Source organism: Narcine bancroftii, chromosome 2, assembly GCF_036971445.1.
Source record: "Narcine bancroftii isolate sNarBan1 chromosome 2, sNarBan1.hap1, whole genome shotgun sequence".
NCBI classification, from domain to species: Eukaryota; Metazoa; Chordata; class Chondrichthyes; order Torpediniformes; family Narcinidae; genus Narcine; species Narcine bancroftii.
This window is the reverse complement of record NC_091470.1, coordinates 227351902-227373629: the sequence shown is the minus strand read 5'-3', so window position 1 is coordinate 227373629 and position 21728 is coordinate 227351902. Positions and strand designations below refer to the sequence as shown.

The 21728-nt window shown below is 40.1% G+C and overlaps 1 protein-coding gene across 3 annotated transcripts in view; it reads right to left on the bottom strand.

Moving 5' to 3' along the window:
• LOC138755112 (sperm-associated antigen 1-like) overlaps nt 1-21728 on the bottom strand; it is a 115078-nt gene that overhangs the window by 6252 nt on the left and 87098 nt on the right. For all 3 annotated transcript variants that reach the window (XM_069920425.1, XM_069920424.1, XM_069920426.1), the window contains 4 exons: nt 15392-15533; nt 14415-14541; nt 12243-12419; nt 5669-6061 (listed from right to left, as the gene is read on the bottom strand). In XM_069920425.1, the coding sequence (XP_069776526.1) occupies nt 5669-6061; nt 12243-12419; nt 14415-14541; nt 15392-15533 (839 nt within the window). The remainder of the gene's footprint in view (nt 1-5668; nt 6062-12242; nt 12420-14414; nt 14542-15391; nt 15534-21728) is intronic.

Genomic DNA, 21728 nt, shown 5'->3' with positions numbered 1-21728 from the left:
GCATCTTTCACTATGGAATCCCTTAAGTAGTGCTTCCTTGGCTTTTCTCCTCCTCAACTGGATAGCTGACCCAGCTATGATAGCTTAGTCTTTCAGTACTATTTTAATCAATATGGAAACAAGCCATCTCGGAGCCTCTAATCTGCAACGATCTAATGATCTCCTCTAGTCCCATCTACTATCCAACTTTTCCTTAAATGACAAAATTAACCTTGCTGCAACCACCTCTTTTGGAAGGTCATTCCACTCAGCCACCACTCTCTGAGTGGAAAAAGTTCCCTCTCTCATGTTACTTCTAAAGTTTTACCCCAACTATTAACTCGTGAACTCTTGTTTGAATCTCACCTATCCTCAAGGGAAAGAGCCTATCCACATCTACTCTATTTATCCCTCTAAATCTTGTATACCTCTATAAAATCCCCCCCTCAATTTTCTACACTCCAAATGAATAAAGATCAAATCTACTCAATCTTTCTTTGTAATCTAGATTCTGAAATCCAGGCAACATGTTAGTAAATCTCCTCTGCACCCTCTCTACTTTATTGATATCCTTCCTATAATTTGGTGACCTGAACTGTACACAGTTTTCTAAATTTAGCCTCACCAATGCCTTGAATAGTCTCAATATCATTTCCCAACTCTTATATTCTATGCTTTGATTTATAAAGGCCAGCATACCAAAAGCTTTCTTCATCACCCTATCTTCATGAGATTCCACCTTCAAAGAACTATAAACCGTTAATCCTAGATTTTTCTGTTCTTCTGCATTCCTCAATGCCCTCCCGTTCACTAAGTATTTTGATTATTTTTTCCAAAATGAAGCACTTCACACTTTTCATCTGTCATCTTTCAGCCTACTCTTCTAAGCATCCAAATCCTTCCGCAATCTCTGAAAACCTCTACCCATCTTTGGATTATCCTCATATTTACTCATCCAGTTTACCACTCCATCATTCAAATCATTAATATAAATGACAAATAACAAGGAACCCAATACCAATCCCTGAGGCACACCACTTGTTACCGGCCTCCATCCTGACAAACACTTATCCACCATGACTCTCTGGCATCTACCTTCTAGCCACTGTTGAACCCATTTGACTATCTCAAAATTAATACCTAGTGCCTGAACCAACCTTCCATGTGGAACCTTATCGAAGGCCTTACTGAAATCCATATAGACAACATCTACTACTCTACCTTCATCAACATTCCTAGTCACCCCCACTCAAAAAATTCAATAAAATTTGTCAAACATGACCTTCCACACACAAATCCATGTTGAGTATTCCTCATCAGACCCTATCAAACTAGATACTTATATATGATCTCTAAGAATAATTTACATTAGCTTACCGACCACCGACAACAAACTTAAAGGCTTATAATTGCTTGACTTACTCCTCAAACTCCTTTTAAACAAAGGAACCACATGTGCAATACCCCAATCCTCCGGCACTATGCCCCTCTTTAATGACTTTTGAAAAATCACTGTTACAGCCTCCGCTGTTTCTTCGCTGACTTCCTTCAAGATCTGGGGAAAATCCCATCGGGATGTGGAGACTTATTCCCCCTTTATATGCTTCAAAAGCTCCAATAGCCCCCTCATTCCTGATCCCTACATTTTCTATAATTATTCCTTTTGCTTCCCTTATCCTGCACAATTCAATATCCTTCTCCCAAGTGAATACCAAAGAAAAGAACTTGTTCAATATCTCCCCCATCTCATTTGGCTCTGCACACAGTTGTCTGCTCAGATTCTCTAAGGGACCAATTTTATCCTTCACTCTCCTTTTGCTATTTACATATTTATAAAAACCCTTTGGATTTATTTTCACCTTGTTCACTATAGTCACCTCATACCTTTTTGCTTTCTTTATTTCTTTTTACAATCAATGTATTTCAAATCATCCCATTTACACCTTGTTTCTTCTATTTAATGTAGGCCTCCCTTTTTATTCAAACCAAATTTCTAATATCCCTTGAAAACCATGGCTCTCTCAAAATTTTGGCTCTGCCTTTTATCCTAACAGGAACATAAAGATTCCGTACCCTCAAAATCTCACCTTTAAAAGACCTCCAATTCTCCTCTACATCCTTCCCTTAAAACAAATAATCCCAATCCACTCCTCGCAAATCCTTTCTCATCTCTTCAAATCTGGCTTTTCCCCACTCAAAAACCTCAGTCTTTGGACCAGACCTATCCCTTTCCATAACTGTATTGAAACTATGATCACTGGATCTGAAGTGCTCCCCAACACCTACCTCTGTCTCCTGCCCTACCTCATTCCCCAACAGTAGATCCAATATTGCCCCTTCTCTAGTCAGTACATCAACGTATTACTGCAAAAAAACTATCCTGTACACATTTTGCAAATTCTAATCAATCCAGCCCTTTCACAGAATGTTTCCCAATCTATATTAGGAAAATTAAAATCCCCACTAATGCAACCCTGTGCTTATTACAAATATCTGCTATTTCCTTACAAATTTGCTCCTCTATTTCTTGCTCTGCACTAGGTGGTCTATAATCTACCCTATAAGTGTAACTTCTCCTTTCACATTTCTCAGTTCCACCCATACCACCTCCCTTGATGAGCCGTTTAATCTATCTCACCTAAACACCATTGTAATATTTTCCCTGACAAGCAATGCTGCACCACCTCCTCTTGTCCCTCCAATTCTATCACACCTAAAGCAGCGAAATCCAGGAATATGTAGCTGCCAGTCACAACCCTCCTGCAACCACTTTCCACTAATCGCTAACACGTCATATTGCCAAGTGTCTATCCACACCTTCAGCTCGTCCACCTTCCTTACAATATTTCTAGTATTAAAGTAAATGCAGTTGAGAGATTTCACACATCTTTCTCTGTTTGTCCCCATCTTTACAGTCAACTGTTATTTCTTTCCATCATCTCCACTCCATCACTGAACTGATTATTTTTCTTCTCAATCACCCCCAAACTTTGTCTACAAGCCTTCTCTGTTTGCAGTCTAACCCTCTTTTTGCAGATCTCTTTTATTTGGTTCCCTTCCCCTAACCATTCTAGTTTAAAGCCTCCTGAGTAGCAAATGCCCCCACCAGGATCCTGCTCTCTCTGGGATTCAGATTGCAACACATCCATTTGGTGCAGGTCCCACCTCCTCCAAAAAAGGTTCCAGTGATCCAAAAATTCAAATCCCTGCTCCTTGCTCCACTCCTTCAGCCACACACTCATCCTCCACCTTATACTATTCCTGCCCTCACTGTTGCGTGGCGCATCCAGAGATTACTCCCTTTGTGGTCCTTTTTAGCTCCCAACCTAACTCCCTATACTCATTTTTCCCTGAAAGTTGAACTGCATGGGTGGTGAAAGTGACATTTAGTATGTTGGCTTTCTTAAATCAGAGTACTGAATACAGGAGTTGGGATATTATGTTGAAATTGTATAAGGCATGGTGAGGGCAAATGTGTGCAGTTTTGGTCACTGAATTACAGGATGGATATAAACAGAATATAGAGAGTGCAGAGGAGGTTTATGAGAATGTTGCTGGGGTTTCAGGGTTTGAGTTACAGGGAAAAGTTGAGAAGGCTGGGATTTTATTTTTTGGAGTGTAGATGATTGAGGGGTGATTTGATAGAGTCAATGTGGATAGCTTTTTTCCATGGGGGAGGGGATTCAAACAAGAGAGCATGGATTGAGAGTAAAAGGGGAAAAGTTTAGGGGAAACATGAGGGGGAATTTCTTCACGCAAAGGGTGGTGGGGGTGTGGAATGAACTTCCAGCAGAGGTGGTAGAAGCAAGATCAATGTTAATATTCAAGGAAAATTTGGACAGGTAATTGGATGGGAGAGGTGTGGAGGGTTATGGGCCAAATGCAGGTTAATGGGATTAAGAAGAAGAAGATGTTTGGCACAGACTTGTAGGGACGAATTGGCCTGTTTCTGGGCTGTAGTTATATGGTTACAAGTTCCTGGGTGTCAACATCTCTGAAGAGCTGTCATGGAGGCTCCATGTGAGGAGTTTGAGGAGATTTGGTATGTCACCAAAGACTCTTGCAAATTTCTACAGGAGAACTGTGATAAGCATTCTGACTGGTTTCCTCACTATCTGGTAACATTGCACAGGGCAGGCAAAGTCCACAGAGAGTAGTGAACTCAGCCAGCCCCATCACTCTTCATTGAAAACATCACCAAGAGGTGGTGACTCAAGGACACTCTCCACCCAGGCAATGCACTCACTGCTATCAGGAAGGAGGTACAGGAGACTGAAGACAAAGACCCAATGGTACAAAAACAGCTTCTCCCCTCTGCAATCAGATTTCTGAATGGACAATGAACCACAGACACCACCTCACTTTCTCTTCTTTTGCATTTAGAAAAATGTAATTTTTAGCAATATTTGCACCTGTAATGCTGCAAAACAAAATTTTGTGACATGTTCATGACGATAAACTCTGATTCTGAGCTAATTTTTCAATTGCATAATTGAGTGATTTTGTGAGGTCTTCCTGCATGAAACATCTCATCTGGTATGTGATCGACAAGCCTTTTGGAAATGAGTACTGAGATCTTTTAATCAGAAGTTGAATAATAGTTCCCCTGAAGTGTGAAAGACAGACCCTTTTTCTCCATTACCTAACACATTTAGTATGCTCCCTTTTACTTCCTGTCTTCTAAAACAGCTCCCTTTTGAAGTGTGCTTTAATTTCCCCTGACCCCCTCATTTGTGCTTTCCATATTGCTCACAATCCCATCCTGAAAATACATAGAGATATATTCTATCTATAACAAAGCACCATATGAACCAATTGGTTTATTTAACACATTGGTGCAATTTCCTGGTTGTGATTTTGCTCTGCATTTTGAGGGTTTCAGTAGCTCTATTTGCAACTATGTGGATTTATAAGGTAGATTCCATAACTAAGGATATAGTGTACCTACAGTAGAAGTCCAAAAATCTAGATCATCTGGACTTTTCAAAAACTCTCAAACTTTTTAAATTTAGTGGGCTATGTGTGTATGCATAAGTGCCACAGATGTACAGTAGCATTTTTCTTTTTCTTTATAACTGCTTGTTTTGATAAATGAAGCATATTATATTTGCTAATGAATAAACATCAAAATTTACCTGTTCATCTTTTCTTTATTTCTCCTTAAAATTGAATTTTAGAAGTACTGCCCAAGAATCCAGAAAAATTAAAAAAAATGCATATCACCACAATCCCCAAGCAGTCTGGAATTTTGGAGTTCTATGCTTTAATCATTTTTATAATATAATCTTTCATAAACTTTTTTTTTAAATATGGAAAGGTGACAAGTTAACTGTAAAGTTTGTCAATGAAATTTATAGGCTAGATATTGCAATTATATATCAAATTGTGGGCACAGAAATATAAGATAGAAATAAACCGACAAGATGGGGTGGTTGAGGCACAGATGTTTTAAGTGTTAAATATATGCTGAAGAAAGGAATATAAAGACATTGTTAAATGAAGTTAAGGGACAGAATCAGAATTTATTGCAATGAACAAGTCATGAAATTCAGTGTTTTGTGGCAGCAATCATAGTGTAAACATTCATATTATAACCATCTACACAATGACAGAAATGGAGCATTACACGATCATTAGGAAATTCTATGCCTTTTTTTAAAAAAGGAACAATATTTTAAGTAACACATACCTTAAATCTTTCTGCTTTGCACAGGTGAACAAGGTGCCAATACACAAGGTTGGGATACTTTTCTAAAAGGTGTCCCTTCAAAGCCTGAATAATCATGATGTACACATCAGCTTCCAGTTTATTACCCATCATGACCGGCAGATCTTCTGGTTTTACATTTCTTAGCAGTTTTCCACATCTGGCAAGATCGTTCTTAGCCTGCAACACCTGCAGTGCTTGGCCAAATTCGTATGCATTTGTAGGCTTTAAATTAACCTTTATATCTGAAGGTGGATGAGAATTTCCCAAAGCACTGTGTCTGTTTGATTCCACTTGACCAGCATTAAGATTAGGTATACTCTTATGCTCTCTGGTAGTTTGTATTTCGTTCTCCTCTTCGTCGCTATCAGCAACCTTTAAAAGATAAAAATAGGAAATTGTAACACTATCCTCTGTATAGGTCCTCTCTGACTTTATACAACTTGTCTGCATGTTAAAGTTAACCCTCTAGCCTGCTCACAGAAAATCCTTTCTCATTGAACAATGTATAATGTGACAAATAAACTTCACTTGAAGTAAAGAGCCATATATGAGAAGCTCCTTATATTTCTGCTATCACAGGATACTCATTGGAAGAACTTGTGATTTGAGGGAATGCTAAAATGTAAAGTTGAACACAGTCCTTTGGAGAAAACTCTGGTTTGAACTGCATCAGTGGCAGAAAAAGATTTCAGGCCAAAACCCTTTGTCAGGGCTTCGGATGAAACACTAACCATTCTTTTCCTCCCACTGATGCTTCTTGACCTGCTGATTGAATTCAGTAGAATGTATTTAGCTTCTGATCTTGGCATCATCAGAATCTTGTGTGTCTGCCAACAATTTACGACCGTTTTCTAGTGTATGAACTCCCATGGATTTTGGATAGATGAGTGCTTCTATTGTACTGTACATCCCAACAGAGATTTGAACCCTGTCAGGAGTTGCTTTCCCAGGCAGGAAAGGAGCCAGAAAGATGAACCAGAATAAACATTACACCAATGACTGTGGCTTGGTATGACAACAAAACCATCTACAAATTTGTTGTTGATACCCCAGGAGAAAGAAATGAGAAAGAAAGAGTTCTGGGATAGAGGGGAAACTGGGGAGATTGATCTACAGACCTTGAATAGAATAAAACTTGGCTTAGAGGAGAATATCAGAGAGGAAGTACATTGGATGGAGTGGGACCCAGGATATAGATAGAGTGAGCTTTGGGACAAGTGAGAGGGATCTAGGATAGAAAGGGAGCAGGAGATTTATAGAGAGACCCAAATCAGGTGGGTGGATGGAAGGAGGTGGGGAGAAGAATGAACAAAGGGATGTCATAGTGAAAGAGAGGGACGAGCCTAGATAGACATGGAATAGGAACAGTGAGAGTTGTGACCTGAGGGTTTGGATGGAGGAAGAAAGAATAACCAGGAAAGCAAGAGTAAGGAACAAAATGAAAGAGTTCCAAGAAGCAATTCCCACAGAGAGGAAGAATGACCATGACACAGAGAGAGAGAGGAACAGAGAGAGGACTGAGAAAGCAAGGGCCAGAGACATGACACATTTTTGGGACTAGATAATCCTTTCCTCACTGGAATTAATCAACCAGACCTCTGCAGATAATCAGTGAGTGTAACCTTGCAATACTTTGTCATATTATTAAATTAGGTATTATACATTTTATTGTACTAGTTATACACCAAAATTTAGTGATAGCCTAAAATTTTGTTAGTCTTATCTATCACTACATAGTGCTTTACATTATAAGTATAACAAGCCCTATGCGTATTACACCCAATTTGTTTACCTGCTCATTTCATGTACTGGGCAACTTCCTTGCCCCATTCATGTAATGAGCAGGTACACATATTGGATGTGACATATTTAGAGAGAGGATATAGGAAATGGCAGACATTTTGTTAGCTCCGGCAGCTAAAAAATTAGCACTGCACCCCTGAATATACCTGGCCTTTAAAAGTTCAGTCCAGTGCATGTCTGGGAAAAACATCAGCTAAACAAAGTGGTACGCAAGATACATCTGCAAACAAAATCGCAAATCTCACTTCCTGTTTTTACTTGACTGAACCAGAACTCCACAAATATGAAGTAAAAGCACTGATTCGAGCTTTGTTTATCAGATGCTATTACTCTCAGTATTCACTTACAGTTTTACAGGACTGGTAGATGAAATTAAATTTAGCAACTTCAAGGAAGGGCAGCTCAGTTAGTGGTTAGCGCAATGCCTTTACATTGCAGACTGTAAGGAGTTTGCATGATCTCCCCATGTCTGCATGTCGGGCTCCGGTTTCCTCCCACTATTCAAAACGTACTGGAGATGTAGGTTAATGGAGTGAAATGGCCTGTTATCATGCTGTATGTCTAAATTTAAATGACTTCTGAAAGTGGGGTGAAAAGATTTTGAGATTAAGTACTGTAAGAAAGATAGATACAGTTATCTAAAATTCAAGAAACTGGCAAAAAAGTTGCAGAAAATAATTAGGCAAAAAATAGGGAAGTTTAAAATTGGGCACCACGCCATTAATTTGCCAACTGTGCAACATGACGTCTCAAGCAACTAGAAAATTCACTTATCCGGCATCTACTAATCTCCAGGAGTTTTTCTGTATTTTTATAACTTTCTCAGTCTTTATTGTTAAATAATATTTACCTGAATGATACAATTCATTGCCTTCCACAGGATACCTAGCTTCTGACCAGCTCTAGGTACACTAAGACAGAACCTTGGAGCTCCTGTCTTTCAACCAAGTGCCTAACTCCCTGAACTCTCCTTTCAGGACCGCCTACCCCTTCCTACACACATCATTGATCCCTACATGGACGACATCTGGCTGCTCACCCTCCCTCCTGAGAATGGCAAAAACTCTATCTGCAACATCTCGGATGCAGGCACCAAGGAGGCAACGTGCCATCTGGGATTCTCTATCTGTTTCACAGAACCTCTTAACTGTCCCCCTAACAATAATCTCAATCACTAGGTCATCCCCCGAACAGTCTCCAAGTGGTATACTTGTTATTGAGGGGAATGGTCATGGGTAGCTTGCAGTGACTGTCAGTTCCCTTTTCCTCTCCTGACTGTCACCATCTACCTTCTTCCTCCCTCCTAGGTCTGACAGTGCCCCTGTAACTCCTACCATCCCCTCTGCCTCCTGAATGATCTAAAATTCAAACATCTCCAGCTCCAGTTTCCTACTTGGTTTGCAAGGTACTGGGGTTGGATGCAATTCTCCCAAATAAAGTAATCAGGGATGCTGTTAGTTTCCCTGACAATCTACATCCTGCAAGAGGAGCATGTCCCTGCCCTGAATGCCAATCCCACTGTTTGAAAATAGGAAAAAAAGTGAAAAAAATCTGTCCTTATCTTACCTCAACTCTTGCACCTCCTCCTCAGCCTCTGCTCACCGTCGCCTCTCAATCCGAAGCCTCAGTCCTACTCCTACACTGAACCACCTACATAATGGCCGCTACACTTGTGCTTCTCTTTTTATTGGCAAGAACTAATCAGTCAATGGAGAGATCAAAAATAACATTTACCGATCCCGCTGCTGATTTATTTGCTTGGAACCTGCTTGCTCCACCCCTCGCTCGCAGCACGGTTCCAAGTCGAGATCCAAATTTATATAATTGCTTTATGTCTTTCATTAATAGTCTAACCTGAATTTTAATAGTGGTGGTGGGGGAGGGGGGGGGTGGGGTGGGGGGGGAGGCAGTGATGGCAATGTTCCTAAACAGCAAGGGAAGGTAAACACAAGCTGCTGGAGGTACTCGGTGGGTCAAACAGTATCAATGGGAGAGAAAGAATGGTCAACATTTCGGGCTCGAAACATCGATTGCTCTTTTGCTGCTAGACCAGCTAATTCATGCTTCTAGTATCTGTAGTCTCATGTGATCATCAAGAGAAAGTAATTGGACTCGTTCTTCTTGAAAATGGTCACTGCGTGAAACCTGCCTGGTACAAATCTTACTTGCCACTTTTCAGCCCAATGATACATAGGTCTTGCCACATGTGGGCAAAAATTGCATATTATTTTGAAAATAATTGAACATATTGCACTGAGGTACCGTTACAGCGATGTTCTAAGCCTCCGACAATCTTCCTTTGTGTTAAGTCTGTGGAGTGATTTCACCTCAATGCCATTGGCTTTCATCTTCTTTACACCTTAATGCTACTTCACTGTCAAGGAGGGTAGCATCACTTCAGTCATCTGGCCCAGAAATTGACCAAGGTCGTGAGGAAATCTGGAGGTTAGCAGTGTGGCAAAACCCCGTCTGAACATCAATAAGCAGCTACCAGTGGACAGCAATGTCACCTTTCATCCGAGAGGGAGACAGAGAGCAGATTGGGCAGGAAGTGGCTGGACTGTACTTTGCTTTTTGAGCAAGCCCCATCATTGGACAATTTTCCACATTGCCAGTTTTGTAAATCTGCTGATCAGTTTAGTCAGAGGCGCAGCTAGTTCTGCAATGCTGTACCAATAACACCTTGGCAGGTGGCCATAGTGCTGGTATATACTACAGCCATCATGTACTGATGATACAAGAAATAAGTATTTAAGGTGGTGGATGGGATCCAGGAATTTCTATACCTGGATAGTGTAAACATTCTGATAATCATTCTTTAGTCAAATGGTAAGATTTATTTTATGGTTTTTACATGCCTTGTGAATGGTGGAAAAATTTGGGGGGGGCCAAAGGTGAATCTTCCCCTGTAAAATTATCCACCTTTGGCCTTCCCTTGTAAGTTATGGGAAAGTTTGCCTGGAATTTGTATGAATGGCTGTGAGGCAGTGCTAGTGAATGGTAGTGGGGAGGGAATGGTACTGATCGGAGTTGTGGAAACATTCAGTTTAATTTAATTTAATTTTTGTGTTCACCATATGTGATCTGATTGACATGCTGAAGGCATCAGGTTAAGGAAGCTAATAATATTGTTGTAGGAAAAGGTGTGATGTGGGGTTTCTAGTGTGGGAATTCTGAAGAACAGATCATTTCAATCCAGTAGTATGGTTGAGGAAAGATAGAAAGAATAGTTAGATTGCTTTGTGGAACAGGATTCATAAGCAGTGCAAATATTTATTATGCCTCAGAATTTATTGTCTTGAATATGTCACAAAATCAGTTGTTTTGTGGCATTACAGTGTAAATATTTCTATGAAATTGCATTGAAAAATAAATAAATTAATGAGAAAAAAAGAGTAAGTGAGGTAGTGTCTGTGGTTCATTGTCCTGGGAGTAATATTCCTGATTTTTCTAACCTAAAAGCAGTGCAGTGAGGACACCTACTTCAAAGATTCAGATCTTCTCATCTGGGTTTCTTAAGAAGTGGGAAAGCTTAGAATAGTCTGACTCAGTGACAAGGCAGTATAGTAGAATCAGTTGTGGAATTAGTTAAATAAATAACAACTTCAGTTTTACTAATGTTCAGGTGGAGAAAATTATGACTTATTGGTCAAACAGCACAGTGTAATGAATGAAATGTGAAGTGGTTGAGAGGTAGAGGTGAGAATCATATATGTATTGTATGTATCATGTAATGTCTGGTTGTGTGTTGGCATGTTTTTGAACTGAGGACCAGACAATGCTGTTTTGTTGGGATGTCCTTGTACAATCAGATGATAATGAACTGAACTCATCATCATACTTAGGAAAACTATTCCCATATCTTTACATTGATTAACAATGTTCAAGTTGCTGTTATATTACAGTTAGATCTGTAATCTTGTGCTTCCATTATAAAGGGGAATATTTGGTAGCAGTGTAATTTGTGGTTGTTCAGAATTCCTTTTTTTAGGGTAGAAAATTACAAGGCTTGTTGTCTCTGTTCTGAATGACCACAGATGAACAATAAATGCCATTTTTCCCAGCAACCTCCACATCTGAGACTGAATAAGTAATTTTCTACAGGAGGGCAATATATAGGATGTTGGGCTTTCAAAATTCCACTGGCCTTAATTAAGCTACAGGCTTTCATTGGTGCTGCTACTTTATCTGAGGCTCATGTATTTGAAACCAATGGTCTCCACTACCCGTAAATACATTATTTGTAACAGCCATGGTCATTCTTTTGATAACTTGCTTACATTCAAAGATACTTCATGTGTGCCTCCTGACTGCTAATGTATATATTGTACAATTCAAAGACTCTTAAAATATCCTTGAAGACTTTCAACATTAACAAGCACCACTGAGAACAACTAACACTGGATAATCCTCTTTGGCGTACCCACGTTAAAAAGTCGTGCTCGTTCATATGAGCACGCTAGAATGGAAGAAGCAAAGAGAAAATGAGAATCGCAAAAATTAAGAACCATTGGTGAAATTGTATCCAAACACCTCTGTCACCTGTGTGAAAGAAACTTTCCAGCTTAAAACTACCTTCGTTCACAACTGCAAATCGAAAGATTGGGTATCATGATCGAGAACAAGTGACCGACAACAACAACAGCAGCTGCTTTATAAAGGTTTGAATCTGTTCAATGTAAAATATCAGGTCTGGTTTAGTTACATACATCCATCCAATTTATCAGGTAGTCTAGAATGAAACATATACCTCTTGAATATGGATATTTTTTCTCTGCTTTTCTTGGTCGTTGGTCTTGGAGAGAGATCCTCCGCTGTCCACTTTTCTCAAAATTTCAGAAACTTCAAGCAATTCTTTCTGAGCTTCAGTAACACTTGAGTCAAGTTCTACCAGTTTACTGAGATCATCCCTACTGGCTGCGTAGTTCTAGAGAAAATTGTTGTACAAGGAAGAAAATGAAGTGAGCTCATGATTACATTTTAACAATATAACCATATAGCAGTTACAGTGCAGAAACAGTTCATCTCGGCCCCTCTTGTCCGCACTGACTTAAGTGATCTCCTCAAGACCCACCTACCTGCTCCCTGTCCATAACCCTACAATCCCCTCACATCCATGCACTTATCTAACCTTCTCTTAAATGACAAAATTGACCCTGCTGCAACCACCTCTTCCGGAAGGTCATTCCACTCAGCCAGCACTCTGAGTGAAGAAGTTCCCTCTCATGGTACTTCTAAAGTTTTTCCCCCTAACCCTTAACTTATGACCCTTTGTTCCAATCTCACCTACCCTCAAGGGGAAGATCCTATTCACATCAACCCTATCTATCCCCCTCATAATTTTAAATACCTCTATCAAATAACCCTTCAACCTTCTATGCTCCAATGAATAAAGACCTAGTCTACTCAATCTTTCTTTGTATTCTTAATACTGCCATCCAGGCAACATTTTAGTAAATCTTCTTTGCACCCTCTCTACCTTATTGATATCCTTCCTATAATTTGGGGACCAGAACTGCACACAATATTCCAAATTTGGCTTCACCAATGACTTGAACAGTCTCAACATCAGCTCCCAGCTCCTATATTCTATGCTTTGATTTATAAAGACCAGCATACCAAAAGCCTTCTTTACCACATGAGAAACCACTTTCAAAGAACGATAAACCACTTTCAATGCCCTCCCCTTCACTGCATTTTGATTATTCTTCCCAGAATGAAGCACTTCACACTTACCAAACTCCATCTGCCATCTTACTGCCCACTCTTCTAAGCCGTCCAAATCCTTCTGCAGTCCCTGAAAACCAGCTTCACTATCCACAATTCCCCCTAATTTTTATATCATCCGCATATTTACTAACCCAATTTACCACTCCATCATCCAAATCCTTAATGTAAATAACAAACAACAAGGTATCCAATATCGATCCCGGAGGCACACCACTCATCACTGGCCTCCATCCTGACAGACAGTTATCCACCATGACTCTCTGGCATCTACCTTCTAGCCACTGCTGAACCCATCTGACTATCTCAACATTAATACCTAGCGCCTGAACCTTCATTACCAACCTTCCATGTGGAACCTTATCGAAACCCTTACTGAAATTCATATAGACTACATCTACTGCTCTACCCTCATCAACATTCATAGTCACCTCCTCAAAAAATTCAACAAGATTTGTCAAACATGACCTTCCCTGCACAAACCTGTCTTGCTTGGGTGTCCCTGATCAATCTCTGCCTCTTTAGAGGCTTATACATATTATCTCTAAGAATACTTTCCATTAGTTTACCAACCACCGACACCATTTGAAACTGAAATTTTGTTTTAGACTTGCCACAAGAATCTCAGACAGCTTTTATATTAATATTATTTTAATTCTGATTCCAGGAAATTGGTGCATGTTAACTAGCTCCCTGGAAGAACAGAGTTTGAGAAGCAAAATTTATTCCTTCTTATTAGTGGAAGGCAGACTAGTGGAGATATGAAGGATTGTGTGGTTAGGGAGAGGGGGTTAAAGTCCCTTCAACTGCTTATTCCCTTTGATTTTAATATGTCCTTATATTAAAAAATTACAATTCGATTTTCCCTTTGGTATTTTTATAATTATGGTCTTTGTCATCTGGATCCTAAAAAATCTTCTTTTACACTTCGCATGCCAACATTGTGTTCCAGGTACACAAATTCTATTTATGCGAATATTCTAACTTTGAGCACAATACATGCATGCCTGGAGAAACATTTTTTGATCCAACTGACCTTAAATTGAGGAATAAGGTTATCTAATTATGCCACAAATGCTGTCAACAGTTGAGGTAAAGTGTATCTATGGTCCAAGACCTCCATACGGTAACACAGCTATTAATGTTAATAGTGGATAACATTTCAATATTAAATGTAGCGAATCCAGTGCCTTACTTTTAATCCTCTATAAGCCAGAGCTCTTCGATACAGTGCTTTTATATTCATGGGCTCCACCCTCAGAGCTGTGTTACAATCATCTTTAGCTTCTTTATATTGATAAAGTTTCAAATGACACAGTGCTCTGGGGAAAATAAAGAACAATAGTTTTTATTTTGTTATTTTTTTGTGGAATGTTTTGAAAGCTTTTCAGAAATTCTTAGCTAATATATTTTAAGCATTAAGTGAGAAAAGTTAAAAGGATAAATGAACACTTGCCAATACCTTCATAATGTACATTAAAATTCTTTGTGTTTCTTTTTCTAAGGCAAGTCTTTTGGATCATAGGATGACCTATTTCCATTCCAGAACATAGACAATGCTATGACAGACTATCAACCCCATCATTCTCTCTCATAATTAATTATAAAATATGTCATTATTTTTGATTCTAAAACATGCTATAAGTTTAAGCAGCTGCTCTAAGATTTGGTATCAACTAACTGCTCCAAATCTATCAAAATAAAACATTTTTTCTATCACGTTCTTGCCAACCATAGCGTTTAAACTGCCAATATAGGGGAGGGGCCAATCCAAATGCAGATAACCACAAGAATAATCCTTCCACATTGGTGCATTCCTGATCTCATCCTTGCAGAATGTAACTGAATGGAAGCTGAAGTACTTCCTCAAATTAGGAGGCAAGTGTGATGGTGGGGAGAGTCTTTGGCTCCAAATTAAAACTATTGTATCTTCTTGTCTTGAGAAACAGGGAAAGAATTTGCTTGCCTGAAAAGGGTGAATCATTAGGTTGACCATAAATGACATACGTTAAAATCATTATCCAATGTACCTAAAAATATCAAGAATTGTCCAGATTTCAAAGTCATGGTATGTTAAACATGTTTGCATGCCAGTCTTATGAATCGGTTTCTTATAATGAAAGAGTAAATGTATGTTATGTTCAAACAAATCCTTGCAGCTATACTTCTTACCTGTTTGTATAAATTGCACATTCATTGGATTTCAGTTTTAAGCATTCATTGTACTTTGCAATGGCCTCCTTGTACTGTGTCCTTTTCACAAAACTATTCCCTTCCTGCTTCAAGGAAATAAAACGCTCTTCTATATTTTTACCTACAAGAATTTTTTACAAAAAAATCCTTTTAAGACAAATGTTGATTAATCAAGGTTTAAGGATCTTAAGAACCAAATCAGGATGCTTACAATACATACAAAAACTCATTGTAGTGGTTAGTGCCATGTTGTTACAGTCCCAGCGATCGGGACCGGAATCGAATCCCGTGCTGTCTAAGTAGTTGGTACATTCTCCCCATGTCAACATGGGTTTTCTCAGAGAGCCCGGTTTCCTCCCTCTGTTCAAAACATACCAGGAATTGTAGGTTAATTGGGAGTAATTGGATAGCACGGGCTCGTGGGCCGAAATGACCTGTTACTCTGCTGTATGTCTAAAAATCAATTAAATATACCCACTTAATAATGAATTATTTATCAGTAATCTTTATTATTGAAAAAGTATAAACATCATTCTTCCCTATCTAAATCCAAACAGTCGCTGTGAAATTAAAGAATTAACAAAAGTCAATTATTCTGTCTTCCCAAAATATTTTGAATACAGAAACTCCCTGATTTGCGACTTAAGTGACTTGCATCCATCTGCACATATGACCGAAAATTTATTAAAAAATATAAAATTTACATGGTTTATGTTGTATTTGAAAAATGATAACAGGAATACAGGGCATGTAAGAGCCAAAATGTGCATAATTACCTTGTTAGTCAGTGTCCTGGGGTCCGTAGGCTGGGCGCGGCCATCTTGATTCCTGTGTGCATGCATGAGAATTAAGCCCCCTAACAATACTGAATTCACGCCATTAACTCTCGTGCATGCTCCAACCGAACTCAATACATGAGCCTACCATGCATGCGCCAATCGAAGACTCGGCATGCGCACAGGAATCAAGATGGCTGCGCCCAGCCCAAGGACTCAGGACGCTGACCAACAAGGTAAGTTTGCGCATTTTGACTCTTACATGCCCTGTATCCCTGTTATAGTTTGTCAAGCACAACATGAACCATGTAAATTTTATATTTTTCTTCATTTTTTTTAACAAATGTACTGTTATGGGGTATATTATTTTATATTAATATGTCTTTAAAAGAGATAGATTGTGGGGGTTTAGAGTGCAGGTGACTTCACAAAAGACATCTCATTTAAAATGCATGAACTATGCATAAAATAAGTAGAGACTTAATGTTCACAGTGACCTTACACAAACTTTGAATTATGCCTACAGAGACTTCACAAAATTGGACTGATTCTGTATTTAAAGCAACAGATGCCAAGGCAGCAATAGAGATAGAGAGAGAGAGAGAGAGAGAGAGAGAGAGAGAGAGAGAGAGAGAGAGATCTGCAGTAGCTTATGGAGGGTGCAACATGGCAAGCTGGCAGACTTGTTGAAAACCCCATTTTGAAGATGGGTTGTACGTTCCAAGTTCAGCCTGTTGAAAACCCTCTTAGTCCTTATAAGAGGAAATGACTGGCTAGAGTGTTTCTCTTGAAATAAGGGAAACAAGAGAAAATCTGTGGTGACCTGGAAGAAGAGGTTATCATTTGGAAAACCCATGAGGGCAAGTTTCTTAAGTATGATGCTGAAGTGACTGATCAAAGGGAATCAGTTTGTGTGTGTCCAACAAGCAAAAAATCTCTCTCTGAAACCAACTAGAACCTTCCTGAGCAGTAACCATTTAACTTTAAGCATCAGGGCCTGGTGAAAATTCATAAATGTTAAATTCTGTGCCCGGTATAAGAATTGCCTGATACCAGTGAACTTGAAGGAGTGAGAAGTGAATGATTGGACTATTAAAGCAAAGAACTTTCCTGAACATATACACATTACATACACGTGCACAAAGAAAGAGAAGGGAATTAACTTAATAGTAATAAGTTAAAGTTTGATCCTGTTTTTAAGTTTACAAATAATTAAAAGCAACTTCTGTTTAAGTAATCATTTGTCTTGGTGAATTTCTATTGCTACTGGGTTTTGGGGTCCTCTGGGCTTGTAACAGTACACAATTCTGACATACATGCATTAAGTATGACATATTTTTACTTTTGGCATCTATAGTTTGTAAGGTAAAACATCATGAGATGGGAATGTGTAGGGAGTTACCCTGTACAGGGCAGTAACAAGAAGGGGAGGTGTCCTTGTACTCCTGTTAGGTAAAACATCATGAGATGGGAATGTATAGGGCTGTAACAAGATGTGAATGCATCCTTGTACTTACAAGATAAGAGAGACATTGATGGATTGAGAGGCAGGAAGCTAGCAGGGAAAGGATAGCAACAGTTTTAGTCATTGGACAAGTAATGATATGATGATGTTCTAAGCACATATCCAAGGGTATAAAAAATCACCATTTTGCTGATAACGGCAGAATGCATTCTCCGACTAACATGTTTAGTCGCAAGTGTTACAATCCGGTAATAAAGAACAAAGAACCCTGATTTCGACTCAGTCTGGTGTTTGTCTCACTCATTCATGAACAAAGCAGACCTAACAATTTGGTGACCCCGACGTGTTCTGAGAAGGGCCTTCGGTTAACATACCCAGGGGATACAATAAGAAGGGGAGGACAGTTTATAGTAATGACCCCATCTAACGCTTCAGAAGACTCTGTGGAGGTTAGTATTTTCTGGAGTCGGCTACTGTATGATGAACCAGGCCCAGGGCTGATTAAACAGTTTTTTGAGTGGAGGGCCAGTATTCCTCGGTATGGGGATTACCATTATCCACTAGATCCTATGCATGTTACATTAAACTACACCATCCACCCGGACCAGGAATATGAGGAGAGGTGGGACTCTCTAAAAGAAGGGAAGACAGAAACGATACATTGTCCATTTATCTTTGTAGGTAAGGAGGGAATAGCTGCTATGGTTGTCATGACAGAAGAACAAATGGAGTGGTTCTGCTTAGGAGTAGAAAGTGGGCCTCATGTGACCTTGGGTATTGCCAAAGATCATCACGCTCGACAGCTGGGTCCGATGGTAAAGGAAGCGATAGGGTGTGAATACAGGCAGACAGAAATCCCGGGATATTCCACCTCGGAGGGAGGAAAATTTGTCAGACTGAATATTGAAGCATGGGACCAGGTTGTGAATGAGAAAGTAGAAAGAGACCGAGCCATAGAAGGAGAAAATATTGATCACAGAGACTCAGACAAATATCTTTCTAATCTGAGTCCACATATATGGACAACGGGGCCCTATGATGTGGGAGTAATAAAAGGAGAGGTATTTCTAGAATTGGCCAACCCCGGGCAGAAACCAATATGGAGAAAACAATACCGCTTGTCGCCCAGTCAGGAGGAGGGTATTAAAGGAACGATAGAAGGGTTAATGGAGTCAGGGGTTTTAAGGGCGGCACCTGACAGTATGTGGAACACGCCCATCATGCCTGTTCCCAAACAGGGTAGAAAAGACTGGAGGATGGTACACGACCTCCGGGAGATTAACTTGGCTACCAAGACCATCGGGAGACCAGTCCCAGACCCATATGTAGCACTTAGGGCTCTGAGTCCGGAGCACGAATACTATACTGTCATTGATCTGGCAAACGCATTCTTCTGCTTGAAATTAGCTGAGGAATGCCAAGACTGGTTCACTTTCACTTACCAAGCACATCGGTACACATACACTAGATTACCTCAGGGTTATAAGGACAGTCCAGGACTGTTCAATCAGGCCCTTAGCGAAATCCTAATGAAATTAAAACTCCCGGAAGATGTTACACTGATTCAGTATGTAGACGACCTACTATTAGCAGGGAAAACGCCACATGGGTGCCTGACAGGGCAGCCAAACAGGTTACTGGTTATCATGAACATATACAGGGGATGATTTTGAGGTCCCATAACAAAAAAAAATGAATCTGAAACTAAGGAGACTTGTAGCAGATTGAATGACTACACAGATGAGTTTTGTGGAGGAAGAGTGCTGTACAACTGGCTCCCCGCTAACTGGGATGGTCGGTGTGCTCTAGTAACCCTTAATGCGCCAGTGCTGATTGTCAAAAGGCAGGAGGGAGACGAGGATTCCCTAGAATTGCGCCACACAGAGAATTGGCTGTGGAGAAAAAGGAGGAGTGTTGGACTCTTGGGGCCGGGAGGAAGGAACCCTGATGGGGTATGGATTGATGCCATTGGCCAAGCCCGGAATATTCCGGACGAATTTAAATTAGCCGATGAGATTGCAGCTGGGTTTGAAAGCTTTCCTGTTTTTAGTGCAATTTTTCCCATCACTGTAAATAAGAATGTTAATAGGATCAACCTTATTCACTATAATGTCCAGCGCCTTGCAAATTTGACCAGGGACGTTGTTGAGGCAATACATCAACAACTGTCAGAAACTTCCCTTATGACACTTCAGAATAGGATAGCGATTGATATGGTCCTGGCAGAGAAAGGTGGAGTGTGTGCTATGTTTGGAGATCTATGCTGCACTTCTATCTCTAATAACACAGGGCCAGATGGATCACTCACTAAGGGGTTAACGAAACTTAGGGCATTGGCGAAAGAATTAAAAGCCCAGTCTGGAGTCTCCAATCCTGTTTTATCCTGGTTACAGGGAGTGTTTGGGAGATGGAGCACATTGTTAGGACAACTTTTGCTGGGTTTGTTCATTTCTGTATCAATTTTTATCACTTGTGGCTGTTGTTGTATTCCATGCATTCGAACGCTGGTCACGAGGACCATAGAGACAGCCTTTGCTGACCGTGATGAACTGCCTCCGAAATATCAAGCTGTGCAGGCTGTGGAGCAAGACTATCTCACATTACAGGAGGCGGAGAAAGTTGCTGAGATCGATCTGGAGTCTGAAGGGGAATGTGATGGGAAGGAGGGATTGTGAATTAGATTGTTACACATATAATTTTAACCTTGCTTGTAACCCAAATATTATAACATTGATTGTAACACAAACATTATTAATCAGATTGTAGAACAAGTATTATGAATTAGATTGTAGACCATATGTTAACTTGGGAATTTACTAATGTACGGGGGGTTAGCTAGTTTTTTGCTTGGGGGCAAATGGGATGAAACTTGTAAACGGGCAATGGGATCGGGGTGACGGATGGGGGGTGTACGCAAAGGAGGGTTGGGGGAGCCCTCGCCCACCAGCCGAACTACCCTGTGAACAGAACCCGTATAGAGCTTGGCAATAATAGGCGAACTAATGTAACGCGGTGGTAGCATAGTCAGGGCGAGATTGTCCTCTAAAGAGGACAAAGGAGGGATTGTAAGGTAAAACATCATGAGATGGGAATGTGTAGGGAGTTACCCTGTACAGGGCAGTAACAAGAAGGGGAGGTGTCCTTGTACTCCTGTTAGGTAAAACATCATGAGATGGGAATGTATAGGGCTGTAACAAGATGTGAATGCATCCTTGTACTTACAAGATAAGAGAGACATTGATGGATTGAGAGGCAGGAAGCTAGCAGGGAAAGGATAGCAACAGTTTTAGTCATTGGACAAGTAATGATATGATGATGTTCTAAGCACATATCCAAGGGTATAAAAAATCACCATTTTGCTGATAACGGCAGAATGCATTCTCCGACTAACATGTTTAGTCGCAAGTGTTACAATCCGGTAATAAAGAACAAAGAACCCTGATTTCGACTCAGTCTGGTGTTTGTCTCACTCATTCATGAACAAAGCAGACCTAACAAGTTACAATTTTCAGGTGTAAGTCTTTTTGGAAAATTGTATTTACATTTTCAAAAATACATTAAAATTATACATAGAGGGGAAGGAGTCACGTGATGGAGTAGTGGCCGGTCGGGGAACTCCAGCCCTCTCCAGAAAAGTAAAAAAAAAGACAGTGAAAAAACTAAGGCACAAACACAAAAACCAAATAAAGTGAAAATAAAGGTGTGGAGAAAATGGCAGCAAAAAAAGAAAAGCCAAAAGCAATGGGAAGAAGAGAAGAAGAAAGGACGTCGGAAGAAGAATGTGAAGGCCTTACCTGTCCGAGGAGGCCCACTGCGGAGAGAGAAGCCCGCTCCCTAAGGTCAGATGAAGCCCCGAACTCGGGACTACAAAAATGGCTCACGGAGCCAAGCAAAAGTGGGCAACTGCGCATGTACGAGGAGTCGCGCATGCGCGATGCACAAGACAAAAACAACACTGACGGGAGGGGGGACCAGCTGAGGAGTCGATCTCCACAGCTGAAATTGACAGCCACAACAAAGCAGCAAGAGGAAAACACAGAAAATAATGAGAGCAAGAAAGAAGAGAGTAAAAAGA